The sequence below is a fragment of the Ammospiza caudacuta genome, chromosome 10, assembly GCF_027887145.1.
Source record: "Ammospiza caudacuta isolate bAmmCau1 chromosome 10, bAmmCau1.pri, whole genome shotgun sequence".
NCBI classification, from domain to species: Eukaryota; Metazoa; Chordata; class Aves; order Passeriformes; family Passerellidae; genus Ammospiza; species Ammospiza caudacuta.
The window spans coordinates 9712639-9730410 of NC_080602.1; the positions used below are offsets into that span (position 1 = coordinate 9712639).

Consider the following 17772-nt stretch of genomic DNA (forward strand, 5'->3'; position numbering starts at 1 on the left):
TTGTACTTTGAAGCTGAGCTTCCTCTCCAAGTGCCTCTGGGACCGTGTGCTCAGTGTGTGCCTGGCAGGGCCAGGTGCCCCTTCCCTTGTGCTCACTGGACTGTCCTCTGGTGACTTGTGGCCAGGACAGCTCTTTTCCAATTCAGAACTGGAATAAAGATTTTGCCTCTTGCCATGTTTTTTGTTATTGCCCTGATGTGAGCAGCCTCCTTGCCCAGGTTCTGGGGAATACCTGGGCTTTGCTGAAAGCCACCATCTGACTTGTTCTCTCTCCACAGAGCAGTAGCAGCTGCTCCTCTCACCCCCTTTTGGGGAATAATCTGTCCTGACCTGTAGATATTCAAAATTTCTGTGTTTCTGTAAATCACACTGAAATAATCTGCCCAAACACTGCAAAGTGTTTGGGGTAGAAGATGCCAAAGGATTACTTTGTGCATTGTGCCACTAGGTAACAGAAGGATTGAGATGGGAAATACCCACAGCTCTTTGACAGGGATGACTTAGCAGGATGCAATAATAAAAATTGCTTAATTTTTGTTGCAAATTTAAAATGGGAATTCATTGCAATTACATTGAAATTTATTGAAAATTGCAATTTCCAAAAATTGTTTTGAAAAAGGGCTTCAGGTGGCCTGTGAGCTGGCCACGTCTCACAGCTCACCTGAAAGCTACAGACTGCCCTGGGCCTGAAATAAAAAACCCATGGGGTCTGAAATAAAAACCCTACAGGGGTCTGAAATAAAAACCCCCCTGGGGTCTGAAATAAAAACCCACTGGGGTCTGAAATAAAAAACCCACTGGGGTCTGAAATAAAAACCCACTGGGGTCTGAAATAAAAACCCCACTGGGGTCTGAAATAAAACCCACTGGGGTCTGAAATAAAAAACCCACTTGTCACCACTGCTTTTTCTAAGCTTCTCCTTCAGCCTTGTGATCCTGCTGGTGGAGGTGTTGTCAGGAGGAGCCCAGGGAGGAGGTGCAAGGCAGTGATGCTGCAGCTGATCAGCTCTTCTCCATGACTGCTCCAGGATTCCAGAGCAACAGGAATCATTGCAGATGGTCCCTGCAGCCTCACAGCTTGTGTAAAGCAAAAGCAGTCAGGAAAAGCAAGGACAAACCCTAATGGGGTGTTTATGGCTGTTTGCAGTTTCTTGCACGTCTCTCTTTGGGTTTGTCAGGCCTCTCCCATCTCTGGAGGTGAATTACACACAAAGGGCTGAGCTGAGCTTGTCTGAAAGCTGCTAACCAACACCTCCCCATGAACACTCACTGGGAGTGCTGCTGCTGCTCTCCAAGTTCTCTCCCTTTCAGACTTTCTCCAAAATTCTGAGTGTGTGAAAGCAGTTTATTCCTGTCACTGAGCTAATTTAACAACATAAAAAGGCTGAAACACAAAGGTTTAACTCTCCCAAGTGCTGAGCCTACAGTTCCAGAGGGTGGCAGCTGCTGTCAGGAGTCCCTGGGCTGGGGGACACAAGGTGAGCTCTTGCAGGACGGTGTGCCCTGCTCTCACCTGGTGCTGTGGGAAGGAATTGAGCAAATGTGGTGGTGTGAGGTCCTTAGGATGAGGTGAGAGATGAGAATTTGACTCTTATGTTCTCAGAAGGCTGATATTCTATTCTATTCTATTCTATTCTATTCTATTCTATTCTATTCTATTCTATTCTATTCTATTCTATTCTATTCTATTCTATTCTATTCTATTCTATTCTATTCTATTCTATTCTATTCTATTCAGAAAGGATACATCAGAGGGCTAGAAAAGAGTGACTAATAAAAACCTCTGACTGACCAGAGTCCTGACACAGCTGGACTGGGATTGGTCATGAAGTAAAAACAATTCATGTGGAACCAATCCAAGATGCACCTGTTGGTGAGCAACCTCCAGATTGCATTGCAAAGCAATCAATTATTGTTTACATTTATTTTCTGAGGCTTCTCAGCTTCTCAGGAGAAAAATCCTGGCAAAGGGATTTTTCATAAAATATCACAGTGACAAACAAGTGCTTAAAAATGCAAGGTTGTTGTGGTGAGGGGTGATGGGAGCCCCTGCTGCAGCCCAGCTTCAGAGGCTCCTCTCCAGGCTCTGCAGGCACTTGAGGAACAGGAACCATTGCCCTAAAGCAGGGGCTGCTGCCATGTGGCTTTTGGGAATTCATCTCTGCAGCCCTGTTGTGCCTGCTCTCAGCTCTGTGCAGCTGGGGATGTGGCTCTGCTTCCTGCAGCTGGGAAATGGGGAGTTGACTCCAATAGGCAAAGGATAACTTGGCAGCCAACCCCATCACACTCTAACACCCAGCACCCCCTGTGCCACCTCCCATGCCAGCTCCCTGCTGCCTTGCAGCCAAACCTTTCCTGCCACAGTGGGGTGAGGGGGTGCTGGGATGAGCCTGCACAGGCTGGAAACTGGGGATATGGGGGCAGCATGACACAGAGCTGCTGCTGGCTCCATCCCCACCAGATTTATTCTGCTTTGCTGAGCAGAAAAGGCACGGAGTGAGCGGGATGTGTGGCTGGCTGGGTGCTCATGCTGAGGTGTTTGGGAGCAGTGCTGAGCTCCCACAGAGCCAGAGTGCCTGGTGATATGTCACAGACATCTTTTATGAAAAATCCTTTCTGTAGGATTTTTCCTCCTGAGAAGCTGTGAGGCCTCAGGAGCAAAAATTAAACATTGATTATCTGCTGCTGTGGAATGCAACAGGTGCATCTGTGATTGGTCTCATGTTGGTTGTTTCTAATTAATGGCCAATCACAGTCAGCTGGCTCAGACTCTCTCTCCCAGCCACAAACCTTTGTTATCATTCTTTCTTTTGCTATTCTTAGCTAGCCTTCTGATGAAATCCTTTCTTCTATTCTTTTAGTATAGTTTTAATATAATATATATAATAAAATAATAAATCCAGCCTTCTGAAACATGGAGTCAGATCCTCATCTCTTCCCCCATCTTAAGACCCCTGTGAACACTGTCACAGTGATAGAACTTGATGTGTTTATGTTTTATTTCAATTTTATGCTACTTTTTTTTAAAGGTGAAACTGTCTGGGCAGCTCCAGCAAAGCCAGTGCCACTGTAGGCTCTGGAAATGGCTGGAGATCCTCATGTCACCACAGGAATGGGATTTGCTTGCAAAGTACGTGGGTGTTGAGAGGTCTGGTTTCTAAAGGAGAAAAAAAATGAAGGAAAAATCTGCCAGGGCTGATTGCTGCAGTGTCTGTTGTGGTTGGTTAGAGCCAAACAGGGCAGGTTTTCTGTGAGCAATTCCAGTGCTTAATTACAGCTCAGTCACATCCTCAATGCAGGCACAGATTCCTTCGCGGGCAGGAGCTGTTCCATGAAGCAAAGCCATGCTGGGCTCTGTCTGATGGCTGCTGCAATTCCAGGGGGTGATTTTCTTTTTGTGTCAAAGCTAAATGCATAAGCAGGAGCGTGATGGTTGGGAAGTGAGCTGTGAGGGGTGATTGCAGCAAGCTGGAGCTGTGAGCCAGAGGCTGGGTTTGTGTATTTGTGATGCTTTAGTGCACGGTTGTTGGTTGAACAGCAGTGAACATCACGGTGCTTCATCCAGATCTGTTGCTGCTTATTGCTTTGCAGGGGTTCACAGAGCTCAGGTTTTGTCAGTTCCCCACTGTCTTTAATGAGATTGGGTAATTTCATGGTGATTTTCGTGCCCTTAAAATCAGAACAGATCAACTGTGGTTTTTTTCCAAGGAGCATCTTCAAGATGAAACCTGGTCCATGCCTGAAGACCACAATGCCCAACACAAAGTATGCAGCTCCCAGGACAGCCCAAAAGTTGGCCAGGAGAAGGAGAAAAGGCAGAGAAGGAAGAGAGGAGGTGCTCAGAGCACCCTGGGGATGGCTCCTGTGCCAGAGCAGTGCAAGCCACAGTGCCAGCGACTCAGGGCTGAATCAGATGGGGAATGTCCTGGTTCCATCCCCCAGGAAGGTGCACTGAGTGATGCCAGAAGGGCCCAGCCTGTGCCTTTCCCACAGTGGCAGCAGCTCAGGTGGGAGTTGGTGTGTGTGGGTGACTGATCTGAGACTCTCATCTCTGGGAGAAGAGAGGCAGCACCCACACTGTGTTTTCAGAACAGCCTCCTGCCCCTTTGAGCTCTCCCCAGCCTCGTTACACTTTGGTCCCTGTGTTATCTGCACTCAGATTCTCACCTGTCAGGAGCCACAGGACTCTGCCAGAGGTGATCCACCAGCCTGAGCAGGTTGGATTCATGTGGGACGGAGGGGCTTTCCTAGAAGTCTGCCTTGGTGGCTCTATTGGGCCCTAATTGAGTGGCTTTGCTGTGGGTTCCTAATCTGCCCAGGACTGTGAGAGTCCCTCTTCACATTTGCTTATCCCTCAGTTTCTGTAAAAACCCACCAGCTCCATCACGCACAGTCCTGCTTGCCCGTGGAGCAGGTCTTGCCTCTGTGTGCTGGCCTGCTGGTTGGGCACATTGTGTGCCAAACCTACTCCAGCTGCTGGGGAAATTCATAAACCTGTTCACTTCTAGCAGGTCCTGTAAGTGGCTGATCCAGCAGGGTTCCCTAAACCTGAGGGGAAATAACCATCTTCACAGAGAGCAGCCTAAATAGGGGCAGACTAGAAATTCACCCTTTGTGATTCAGAACCTCTGTGCTGCAGGATGGAGCTCTCAGTCTCTTGCTCCTTCTGCCCAGCTCCTCATATTTTGCCTATTTGTGCTCCTTCTGTTTAACAATTCAAAAACCCTTCCTGCATCTCTCTCTGCTGAATATCTTGGTATTACTTTTTTTTTTTCCAACCTCCCCTTTCCCCATAGAAATAGTCCTGAAGGAAAAATAATGTGGAGGGAATGAACTTCTCTGAGCCTTGATTCACTCAAAGTGGGATGTCAGATTTCTGCTGTATAATTCTGGCTGGGACACTTCTGAGCTGGGCCTGGGTTTGCCTGGAAGAAAACACGATTTTCTTCTCTAAGTCTTCTTGCAGAACAGTTATTTGTATATGTCCAGCAGTGTGGAGTGAAAGGGAGACCTCAGGGAAAACCACAGCTCATTTACAGCTTAAATGAAACTTGAAAATGAGTTGAAAACAAGATGTGCAAGATTTCAAATTTTATCTTTTATAAACAACAGCTATTGCCTGTGGATGAATCCCTGTAACAGAGGGATTTAATCTTTGTAAACAAGAGAAAAATGCATCAAAATAGACCCTCAGGCATGTGGCAGGACCTGGCTTTGGAGAAATGGTGAAGAAGAGGCTGAAGCAACCTAACAGCTGCTAAGAGTTTTATTGGCACAGGAGCTCTGTGAGGGAGACAAATAGGGGAATTCAAGGCCTTTGCTCCTTGTATTTGTTTTTTATTAGAGCCATCAGTTTGAGCACATATTTGCCTGCCCAGGTGGATATTTGCAGGGCCTGGGAAGCCTCAGCTCCCCAGCATGGAGTCTCTCTCTTGCCAGCCTGGCCACCTCTCTGAGGGTGCAGCAGTGCCAAAGGTACTAAAACATGGAATTTCAGAGTGATTTGGGCTGGGAGGGACCTTAAATCCCAGCCAGTCCCAACTTCTGCATGTGCAGGGACACCTTCCAGTATCCCAGGGTGCTCCAAGCCATGTCCAGCCTGGCCTGGGACATTTCCTGGGATGGGGCACCTGTGCCAGGGCCTCACCACACTCACAGGGAACAATTCCTTCTCAATATCCCATCCAACCCTGCTCTTTGGCTGTGGGAAGTTATTTCCCCTTGTCCTGTCCCTCCATCCCTTGTCCCCAGTCCCTCTCCAGCTCTCCTGGAGCCCCTTCAGGCCCTGCCAGGGGCTCTGAGGTTTCCCTGGATCCTTCTCTGGTCCAGGTGAGCACCCCCAGCTCTGCCAGCCTGGCTCCAGAGCAGAGGAGCTCCATGGCCTCCTATGGACTTACTCCAACTGGTCCATGTCTTTCTTGTGCTGAGCAGAGGAAAAAACAAAAATGGGCCTTGCTTTAAAGCCCTTGAACCCAGGGTATTTTCAGGTTGGTCTGTTACATTTGTTAGTGAGGCCCTTCTGGCTGTGCAGTTTTTACATCCATTTATTCTGCCTGGTTGTGGTTTCCTTTGTTTTCCTGGTGAAATCCTGCTTTATCCTTAGGTGCATTTAGGGGATTTGCTACAAGTGCCTGTTTCACAGGGGTGTTACTGCTCATCTTATCCCTGCTTGGACAGGAGTTTGGTGAGGAGCAGAACACACTAAGAGTAGACTTGGAACTTGTGGAAGGAATTTGGAGGCTTATGGGCAAGGTGAAGCCACAGGGATCTGTGACAGTGTTCACAGGGGTCTGAGGATGAGGGAAGAGACCAGGATCTGACTCCATGTTTCAGAAGGCTGATTTATTATTTTATGATATGTATTACATTAAAACTATACTTAAAGAATAGAAGAAAGGATTTCATTAGAAGGCCGGCTAAGAATAGAATAGAAAAAAATTATAACAAAGGTTTGTGGCTCGGCTCTCTGTCTGAACCAGCTGACTGTGATTGGCCATTAATTACAAAAATCCAACATGAGACCAACCCCAGATGCACCTGTTGCATTCCACAGCAGCAGATAATCATCGTTTACATTTTGTTCCTGAGGCCTGTCAGCTTCTCAGGAGGAAAAATCCTACGGAAAGGATTTTCCATAAAAGATGTCTGCAACAGGGATCATCCACCTGGATTTCCCAAAGGTATTTGGGAAGGTCCCCCAGCAAAGGCTCCTGAGAAAGGAAGCAGCCCTGGAATAGGAGGTGAGATCCTTATAGGGGAAATTGTTTGCTAAAAGGTAAAGAACAAAAGGGAAGAGGGAAGAGACTGGGTAATAAAAGAGATGAAGTTTAAATGTGCATAAATATAAAATGGTGCACAGGGAGAAAAACCAATTTTAACTCAATTTATGAAGCAACGGGTTCCAAGTTAAGTGTTACCATCTGAAACATCGGGGTTGTTACAGATTGTGCTATGAAAATGTGAAAATGTCAATTCTGTGGTCAGCAGCCATCCAGAGCAAACTGTGTGTGTCAATTGCTGGGCAAAAACAGAGCAAAACAACCCCTGCTCCCTCTGGCTGCAGGGGATGCTGAGGATTCCTGGAACTCTGAGGTGTTTTGGGTGGGAAGGGACATTCCTGGAGGGTGGGGGGCTGTGCAGGGCTGCTCTCACCCAGCCCCAGAGGGTAAATCCTGCAGAGAGGGGAGGGGATCTCTGTGCAGACCCTCCTCTGAGGGTCTCTGAGGGTTTCTCTGCAGATCCTCGAGGACATAACCATGGGCAGCTGGAATTTTCCAAGGAGTCACCTCAGCCCCATCTCCTGCATCACCTGGTAAAGTCAGTGTGCTGACTGCCAGCAAAACTGATTTATAAACTGGAATTTCTTCAGCTTTTTTGGTATATAAGCTGGGAGGATTCCCTTGGAGGCTGGGAAGGTGAATCTCTGCTGAGCTGGACACAGCAAGTGGCAGAGAAGCACTGCAGTGGCAATTCCTGCCTGGAATGCTGCAAGTCCCAGCAGGCTCCTTGCCCTGATCCACCAAAGTGGGAGGCAGAAAATCTACCACAAACCCCACCAGGCTGGTGATGGCCAGGTTCTGGAGCTCAGGTCCTGGGTGCCAATTATTTTCCCTAAAACTAGGAGCAACTTCTTTGTGAAGGCTGGAAAATCCAGAAGAAATCAGGTTTCTCTGTTGGTGTCTGGGGCTGGTTTTTACCAAGGCTGCTGCGGAGGAAGGAATTGCTGCTCCTGCCTGGATGTCAGCACTGCTGCTGCTGCAGCTCAGTGAGTGCTGAACCCTCTCAGCAGCTGTTTTCCAGCAAAGCCCCCCTGGCTGCCCTGAATTGTGCTCCTGCTTGCAGCCTCCAACACATCCCTGAGTAGCTGTTCTGGTGCTCTTTGCAGACTTGAATCAGGGTTATGGGCTCACATCTCCCCCACACACACCAAGAGGCCAAGCCTTGGTACTCAGCAATCCATCTGACATCCCCTCAGTTTTTGAGGGCACTACAAAAGGGCAGGAATTCCCTGATTTCCTTTTCCCATCCTTCCCCAAGCTTCCTTAGCACTGCCACTGGGATGGAAAATACCTGTTCCTCTGCTCCCACCCTGGCTGAGGCAACAGCAGCTGAAAAAGAAGGAACATCTGGCTGCATCTGGCTAATTAGAGCAGTGCACAAGCCTTCATCCTGTTTGAAAGCCTGCAGCTTCCCAGTGCTCATCCCTTGTCCCTGGGGCTGCCTGAAGGAGTGGGATTTACCCTGTCACGCTTCAGTTGGTGCCATAATTGCCCAGGGCTCTTCCATCTGCCCTCTGTAATTGGGATCACTTTATCCCTGCCTCCATCCTCCCTAATCCTGCAGGGAACCCCTCAGCTTGCTGTTCCCCACAGTGCAGGATTGTGCTCAGCTTCCCAAAAAAACATCCCCAGGGCAAGGAGAAGCCAAACTCAGCAGCCTGGGCAGCACCAGGATCTTCCTTCACACTCAGCACCTTCTCTGGACCTCCCCTCCTCCTCCTCCTCCCCTTCCTATATCCCCCACCCTCTCCAGACACCCCAAATTTCCATCACTTTGGCCACCATGAGTGAATTTAAAACTGTTTTGAAGAAAAGGTGCAGGGTAGTGTCAATCCATTTCAAGCTGTGTTTTGTCAGTGCTGTGAAAAATGCCAATCACTTGTTTTTAAAATTTTAAAAGTTTAATAATAATAGTAATGGTTATAAAAATAGCAATGTCGTTAGAGTAATAATAATTTGGGCAATTTGGATTTAGGACAATACGAGACAATAAGAGCAAAGAGTTACAGATGGTCCAGGTATCTTTTTCTGGGCAACATAAGCCCAAAAAAGGACCCAAATGTTAACAGAGGATTAACCCTTAAACACAACAGCCTGTTGCATATTCATACACCTCATACATGATGCATAAATTCCATTGAAACACAGGATTCTGTCTGGTCAGTGTCAGCTTCTTCCTCTGAATCCTGACTGCATCTTCAGGGCTGAATGAGGCAGGAAGAGATTCTGTGCAGTGTGTGCAGAGCTGAGTGCTTGGCAGATTCAGTTTAGATGTAATATAACATAGAATAATAGAGTATAATAAAGTCATTAATTAGCCTTCTGATAAGATGGAATCTTATCAGATCTTATCACTCTCTCCCTCCCGTCGAGGGCAAAAATATCCACTACACTCACGTACCGGGAGATGGCTTGGAGCTAAACCGGGAATGGAGCTCAGGGCTGAGCTCCGGGGCAAAAAGAAGAGAAGGAGAAAGGAGAAGGTGGAAGATGGGCATGGAGAGATGTGGGGACGGGGATCGGACTCAGCAGTGAGTCTTTCACATCTCCCGCTCCCCCGGGGTGCTGGGATAACACACGGCGGGCACGGGCGGAGCTCGGAGCGGGTCAGACCGGGCGGGCTGGGCTGTGTCGCGGTCCCGGTATAACCAGGCGGAGTCGGGGGCCGGGCTGTGTGCCGGTCCCTCCCGCCGCTATAACCGGGCTGTCCCTCCCCGTGTCGCGGTCCCTCCCGCCGCTATAACCGGGCTGTCCCTCCCCGTGTCGCGGTCCCTCCCGCCGCTATAACCGTGCGGGCGGCGGGTCCGTGTCCCGGGGCGATGGCGCTGCGCTGCCTGCTGCTGCTGCTGTGCGGAGCCGCGCTCGGACCCGCCGTGCACCTCGACTTCGCCGAGCACCGCAGCCAGGCCGCCAAGATCAAGGTCAACCCCCGCGGCAACCTCTGGGCCACAGGTACCGGGCGGGGACGCGGGGACACGCGGGAGGTGCGGGCACGGCGACATCCCGTCCCGTCCTGTGGCTGCCTTGGGAGCTGCTCCCACCGGGGAGGGGATGCTGGCAGTGCGCGATGGGCAGGGGTGAAGTCACATCCAGCAGGTCCGGCATCCCTGGGTGTGAGGTTCAGCATGTCTGTAAGCCCAGAGATCTTGTTAATGGGAACACAGAGTGAAGTTTCCCCAAAATCCCACGTGGAGCTAGTGAGCACCTGTGGTTTCTGGGTTTCTCTTCGCTTAGCTGCTTTGGGCATTAGCTCACTCGGTGCTCCCTGTGCTGGTGCCAGCTCAGCTGCAGCCCCGTGTCCCCCCAGGCACGCCGTGTGTGCTGTTGCAGGTCACTTCATGGGCAAGAAGAGCGTGACGGGCTCCCCACACCTGGAGGCTGCCGAGGAGCCTGCGGTGCCCGTGGTGTTCGGTCCCTCTCTCCGAGCCCTGCTGGAGGACATGATGGAACTGCTGACCCGGGAGCTCCTGAAAATCCTCTTGCAGGAAAGGCTGCTGGATGAGAACCAAGGGAAATACGACCTCACTGGCCAGGTGAACGTTTACTGAGCTACAGGGAGATGCTCAGAGCAGAGAGGTGGAGGAGCTGTGCTGGAGAGGGGAGAACCTGCACAGCTGAAGGTGCACTCCCCTCTTCACCCTCCCTTTTAACTCTTCTTAAGCCACTTTTAAAGACCAACCCCAAAGGGAGAGGGGAGAAGTGTCCTGAGGCTTGTGCCCGGCTGGGCAGTGACAAATAGTCCCAGGTGCCTGGGAGGGGTGTGAGGATGAGCAGGTAAATCTGCAATGGAGCTGTGGCAGCAGAGGTGTCCAGGGGTTGTTAATAAACATCTGGATCTTCCTCAGCCAGATGCAGAAGAGGATGGTGTCCCCTTTCCAGGGACAGGGAAATCCTCTCTCCCTGTTATTGCCACAGCAGGAGACCAAGAGGGGACACAGTGTGTGAAGGGAAAAGCATCTGTGAAGCAAAGAGCTTTGGCTCTGTGTCCCTGTGGTTGGGATCCCTCGATGCTGAGGGCACAGAGCCTTGCAGAGGGTAGCTGTGCATTGCTCCTACTGCTGCAGAGTGGGTTTGGGGGAGCAGGGAGAGGGCAGGAGCTCCTCTGGTGCCGCTGTGCATCAGCACACCCTCACTGTGGCTTTTACCTTGGAGCTCCCCCAGCTCCTGGTGGAAAACCTGCCCCTGGGAGCAATGCACAGGCACAGATCCTCGGGCAGGATGCAGAGATTGAATTGCTCAGTCCAGAGATGGAATTTCTGCATCCATAAATAGAATTAGGCTGTGTGGCTCTGCTTGTCTGTTGCCTCCTGCACACCTCCCTGGTGTCTCACCCTTTCCAGTCACTGCAGAAGTAACTGGGAGTCTAAAAAGGATGAAATCCTCCGGGGTCAGTCCCACCTGTGCTGTCCCACTGAGGCAGTGCCTGAGGAGCCATCCAGCAGCCCTGCATGCAGGTAAAGCTGTTTCTGCTGGGCAGGGCTTGCTCCTCTTGGGCACAGGTGTGTCTGTGCAGGGGCTGCCCAGAGTGCTGCTGCCGTGCCACAGGCTCCAGCTGGGTGTGCCAGAGCCCTGCCAGCCCTGGCAGTGCCATTCCCAGAGCCCAGGGCTGGGTGCTGCCCAGTGTGGCACTGCTGCCACAGCCCTGCTCTGCTGGGTGATCTGTGTGTGCCCATGCAGGTGCTGCTGCCTCTCTGGGGCCAGGTGGGTGGTGTGCCCATCACAGCTGGGCTGCTTGGTGTGAAACTGGCTCCTGCCCCTCACTTTCTCTCCCCAAAGCCTGGAGCCTCTCCTTGCTCAGTGCCCTGGTCCCCTTGGGCACCTTGCTGGGTTCTGTTTCTGGGTTTGCTCCTTGGGCACCTCTGAGCACTTCCCTTCCCCAGCTCCTGCCCTCCTGCTCCTTTCTCCACCCATCCCCAGGGCAGCCTCACATCTGGGCTGCTGTGGGTATTCCAGAACTGCCTCTGAGTGCTGCCCACCTTGTACTGGTCTGTGTGACCCACCTAGAAAAACTGTTCTTGCTCTGTGGCTGTCACAGCGCCAGTCCAAACCCCTGCCACCGTGCCAGCTTTGCCCTCAGCACGGCTGTTGTTGGACACCAGGTGTCAGCAGCCGGCCCGAGCTGCTCTGTGTGCTGTTCCCTCGTCCCTCTCAGAGCTGCCTCTGTGTTCCCTCATCCCTCACAGCCTTTTCATGGCTCTGCCCTGGAACTCCCTGTCCGTGCCTTGCTCAGGGTCCGTTGGTTCCATCTCAGCTTTCCAGCCATGTATGTCCCATCAGGGTTTGGCTCTCAGCGTGCTGAGGCTTCACTGGGATATTTCCTGAAAAATCCCTTTGCCAGGGTTTTCCTCCTGAGAAGCTGAGAGCGTCATTGCCCTGTGTGACAGAGATGGGGCTGGCAGAGGAGGATTCTCCCCATCCTTTGTCATCTCCTGGGATGTGTGGCACTGACTCCCCATGGAACGGAGCAGCTCCAGGTTTGGGGAGAGCCCTTCTGCCTGTGCTCAGTGCCAATCCCACAAAACCTCTGTGCCTCTTCCCTGCTGTGTTTTCTGCCTCTTTCTGCCCTCTCACATTCTCTGCTGAATGAGGCTTGTGGTTATTAATTGTTGTGGTGTTGTTGCGGGTCCCAGGATGAGGTGAGAGATGAGAACTGACTCCAAGTTCTTAGAAGGCTGATATATAATATAATATAATATAATATAATATAATATAATATAATATAATATAATATAATATAATATCTAATACCATATTATATTATACCGTATACCATATGATATAATATTAATTTATTGTATTATATTTATTACATTTATTGTGTAATAATATAATTAATTAATTATATTAATTAATTAATATGTTTTATTTTATTTTATATTGCATTCTATTTATTATACTATATTTATTATATTATATTTGTTATATGTATTATATTATAATTATATACTAAAACTATACTAAAGAAAGAGAAAGGAGACATCAGGCTAGAAAAAAATGACAATAAAAACTTGTGACTGACCAGAGTCCGAAACAGCTGGACTGGGATTGGTCATGAAGTAAAAACAATTCACATGGAACCAATCCAAGATGCTCCTGTTGGTGAGCAGCCTCCAAACCACATTCCAAGCAATCAGATAATTATTGTTTTCATTTCATTTCTGTGGCTCCTCAGCTTCCCAGGATAAGAAATCCCAGTGAAGGGATTTTTCAGAGACTATGTCAGTGACTGCTCTGCCCTGGAGCTCAACCAGCGGCTGCTGCCTCCCTGGGATGAAGTTTCCCCTCAACATCTGAGCTGTGGTTCAGCTGCTGGAGCACAGATGGGAAGCTCCTGGCTCTGTCCTTCTCATGTGCCCTGAGGGTGCCATGGGGTGTTTGTGTGCCCTGCCCAGGGTGGGGATGGTGCTGGTTGTGTGCATGCCCCCTCTCTCACTGTTGTGTTTTGTTTTGCAGGAGACAGGGCTTTTAACAAAGGTGCTGGAGAAGTACTTCTCAAACTGAGGAGGAGCAGCTGGGGAGGATGAGGTGTGCAAGGTCAGCTGTGCCTGTGAACAGAGGAGAGCTTCGTCCTTGTGGGCTCCTATAGCAACAGCACTTTTATTTATTCTTTCTGAAATATTGTTAATAGTGACGGTGTGCGTGGAAGTGGAGCCTCCCTGTGTGTTTTGTGTTTCTTTGCTGTCTGACGCGCCTGTGTGAATAAAACTGGTTCTTTGCACAGACTCTTCTCTGGGGGGAGGAAGGCAGAGCCCAGGGCTTGTGCAGGGGAATGGGCAGGGGGAACACCTTGGGGAAGGGTGAAGGGAAGCTCCCAACAGCTCAGAGGGTTGGATTCATATCCATGCACCCTCTGCTCACTGAAGGAGACCCTGACATATAAAACAGCACACCTGTGTGTCCGTGTTCACAGGGGTCTGAGGATGAGGGAAGAGATGAGGATCTGACTCCAGGTTTCAGAAGGCTTGATTTATTATTTTATGATATATATTATATTGAAACTATACTAAAAGAGTAGAAGAACAGGTTTCATCAGAAGGCTAGCTAAGATAAGAATAGAAAGGAATGAATAACAAAGGCTTGTGTCTTGGCGCTCTGTCCGAACCAGCTGGCTGTGATTGGCCATTAATTAGAAACAACCACATGAGACCAATCACAGATGCACCTGTCGCATTCCACAGCAGCAGATAATCATTGTTTACATTTTGTTCCTGAGGCCTGTCAGCTTCTCAGGAGGAAAAATCCCAAGGAAAGGATTTTTCATGAAAAGATGTCTGCGACACACTTGGGTGAGCTGATCCCACCACTCATCACTGGAGCATTTGTGACCCTCTTTGCTGGGAATGTTCCCAGCAAAATCTTGTCCTGGCAGTGCTGGGGTTGTGGCTCAGAGTCCTTGTGGCACCTCAGGGTTAGCTGCAGGCCCTGTGACCATCACACACTCAGGGTTAGCTGCAGGCCCTTGGCCACCACACGCTGCTCTGGTTCTGAGGCTGCTTTGTGTTGAGGTCTCAGTGCTCCCTGCCCTTGTGCCTGCAGTTCAACACCCACAGGGGCAGAGGCACAGCCCTGGGCCCTTGGTTGTGCAGGATGGCAGGAGAAGGGAGCTGGGGGTGAAATGGGTGATGGAACAGTGCCATGAGCAGGCTCTGGGTCTGCTCCTTCTGGAAGTGCTGCTCACAGCTGCACCCCATGGCTGCCAGCCACTTGTGGGGGTCACAGAATGAGTTGGGTTAAAGGGACAGCTTGTGGCCGTGTTCCAGGGGCAATTCCACTCTCTCAGGTTGCTCCAAGCTCTGTCCAGCCTGGCCTTGGGCATTTCCAGGGATGGAGCAACCACAGTTTCTGTGGGCAACCCGTGCCAGGGCCTGCCCACCCTCACAGGGAGGAATTCTTTCCCAATATCCCATCTAACCCCTCTGGGAAGGATCTAGCCATTCCCTGTGTGCTGTCCCTCCATCCCTTGTCCCCAGTCCCTCTCCAGCTCTCCTGGAGCCCCTTCAGGCCCTGGCAGAGCTCTGAGGTCTCTCCTGAGCCTTCTCTCCTCCCAGCTGAGCATTGTGTCAGCCTTTCCTCAGAGCATCTCCATGGCCCTGGAGATGTCCCCAGGAAGAGCAAAGCCTGGCAGCAGAGCCCACAGTGGTGCCATAAATGAAGCCATAAACGTTCACACTCTGCTCCCCACAATTCTGGTAAAATTCAGCCTGGTAAAATTCTGATAAATTCAGCCTGAACAGGAGCCTCAGAGCCACCTCACATCAAGCCAAGGGACGATCCAGCATCTGAAGGTGCTGATAACTAGTAGAGGGGTCAAAGCCATGGTAGGAGACCTTCCCCCCATGCTTCCTGTCCTTTGAAGGGTAGTTCAGATCCTGTGGAGCCTCCTCTTCCTCACTGGAGCAGCCCCTGGGAAGAGCAGCACCTTGAGCCTCCCACAACATCTACTTCTTGTTGTGTTCTGGGTATGTGGGTGACCCCCAGCTCACCTTTTCATTAGCTGGAGTAAAGCTTTGACTAAAAACTAATTATTAGCAAGGAAAATAATGAGCCTGGGGATTGTGTTTGACACTGGAGGAAGCCAGATGCCCCTCAGCCAGCAGAGTGAGGGCCTGACAGCCTCAGGGGCTTCCTGCCTTGGTGTGCCATGGGACCACCCTGCCCAGCTCACTGCAGGGGGAGCAGGGTCCTGAGGTACCCAGGTGAGATCCTCACTGTCCCCCAACCCAGCCAGACCCTGTCCAGCTGCCTCTCTGCCTGTCTGTCTGTCTGTCTGTCTGTCCCCAGCCCCCCATCCCTCTCCTCTGGGTAGGGATAAAGAAGGGTGAGGTCACTTGTTAAGTGCTGCCACGGGCAGAACTGGCTTACCTTGGGGAATATGAGTTTATTTATTAATTCATTAAAGTATTTGATTCAGGTTTGGGGAAAAAAAACAACCCCCCCAAGCATTTTCACACCTGGGGAAGGCACCTCCCCTCGCCTCTGCCATTGTCACTTCCACCCCTCTCCTGCTCCCTGGTGTCCCTGTGGGTGACATTTATTTATCCCTCACAGGCCAACCACTAAAATCACTGTTCAACCCCTAAATCACCATTCCCTCTTGAGTTTAGATTATAAATGAGAGGATCAGGAAAGCTTTTGAGGAAGTTCATCATTTTTTGGCAGTGTGCTGGCTCTGCCCTGTCATCCCCCTTTCTGGCATTTCCCTGCACAGGCCCAGCACAATGTCCCATCACTCACCAGGTCACCTTCTTAGTAAAGCTCCAGGACCAAGGCTTTGTGCCCAAGCTTAGAAAATGAGTAAATTCTTCACTTTGGTTTTTTTTCCCAGCTCTGATTTGTTTCTGTCACTCCTCTGGTTTGAAGCTAACTCTCCGTGCTGCAGCTGGGGCTCAGGTCCTTGCTCGCAGCTGTTTCTGCACACTGCGAGCACAATGTAAGTCAATTTATTGTAAATTAATTTAAGTATTTGATTCAGAGATGCAGCAAGGCCCCTGGGGGTCACTAGGATGACTTTCCTGGGGTGTTCAGACTGGCTGGCTGTGACCGTGTTCACAGGGGTCTTATGTTGAAGGAAGAGACGAGGATCTGACTCCATGTTTCAGAAGGCTGATTTATTATTTTATTATATATATTATATTAAAAGAAAATTATATATTAGAACTGTACTAAAGAAAGAGAAAGGAGACATCAGAAAGCTAGAAAGGAATGCATAATAAAATCTTGTGACTGACCAGAGAGTCCGACACAGCTGGAATGGGATTGGTCATGAAGTAAAAAACAATTCACATGGAACCAAATCAAAGATGCACCTGTTGGTGAGCAGCCTCCAAACCCCATTCCAAGCAATCAGATAATTATTGTTTACATTTCCTTTCTGAGGCCTCTCAGGAGAAGAAATCCCGGTGAAGGGATTTTTTCATAAAATATCACTGAGACAACCTTCACGGCTGACATTTGTGCCTTTGGCTGCGGGGCTGGCTCCGAGGGATGTCAGTGAAAATCCAGTGCCACCACTGGGTGTCATTGCTGTCCCAGGCTCAGGGCAGGGCTCGGCGACAGGGTTCACACTCCTGCTGAGCTCTTGCAGAGACAGCAGCCCCAGGCTGGGTTGTTCCCTCCTCTGGGGTGCTTGGAGACCAACAAGGCAGGCAGGGAAGCAGAAAGGGAAGGAAGGAGAAAGGGAAGCAAGCTGCCATCAGGAAGCAAAACAGCCAAATTCCATTGCCACCCCCACGCTCCTCCAGGGAAACCTCTTCATGTCCTGGTGTGAACATCAAAGCCTGGCCTGACCAAGGTGAATCCAGCCAGGACAGAGGCTGGGACAAGCCAAGGAAGTGGATTTCCAGAGCTTGGCGCTGTATCCAGGTGATTTCCAGGGAACAAGGCGCACAGGAGGAGATGTTAAATGCAGTGTTCTCAAACCATGGAGAGGTTCCAGGTGGCCAAAAAGGCCAACAGCAGCTGGCTTGGGGCAAAACCAGTGTGGCCACAGCGCAGGGCAGTGCCTGCACTGCTGAAACACCTCCAGCCCGGGGGGAAGCTCTGGGCCCCTCACTCCAAGAAGGACAATGAGGGGCTGGAGCACATCCAGGGAAGGGAACTGAGCTGGGGAAGGGGCTGGAGCACCAGGAGCAGCTCAGGGAGCTGGGAGGGGAGAAAAGGAGGCTCAGGAGGGACCTTCTGGCTCTGCACAACTCCCTGACAGGAGGGGGCAGCCAGGTGAGAATCAGGCTCTGCTCCAAGGGAACAGGGACAGGATGAGAGGAGATGGCCTCGAGCTGTGCTGGGGATGCTCAGGTTGGACACCAGGAGGAATTTTTTCATGGAAAGGGTGCTCAGGCATTGAAAGGGGCTGCTCAGGAGAGGGAGTCTGTGGTGAGGGTCCCCAGGAGGAGGTGAGAGATGAGAATTTGACTCCTTCTTCTCAGAAGGCCGATTTATAATTTTATGAATCTATATTTATTATTATATTAAAGAATGCTATACTAAAACTATA

General features: G+C 50.3%; 1 protein-coding gene across 1 annotated transcript; it reads left to right on the forward strand.

Moving 5' to 3' along the window:
* The first annotated feature begins 9525 nt into the window (after positions 1–9525).
* NMB (neuromedin B) lies at positions 9526–13464 on the forward strand. The gene is made up of 3 exons (XM_058811755.1): positions 9526–9731; positions 10110–10312; positions 13233–13464. Exons 1-3 carry the CDS (start codon positions 9599–9601, stop codon positions 13278–13280), a joined length of 384 nt encoding a protein of 127 aa, XP_058667738.1. The 5' UTR covers positions 9526–9598; the 3' UTR covers positions 13281–13464.
* The last annotated feature ends 4308 nt before the right edge of the window (positions 13465–17772 follow it).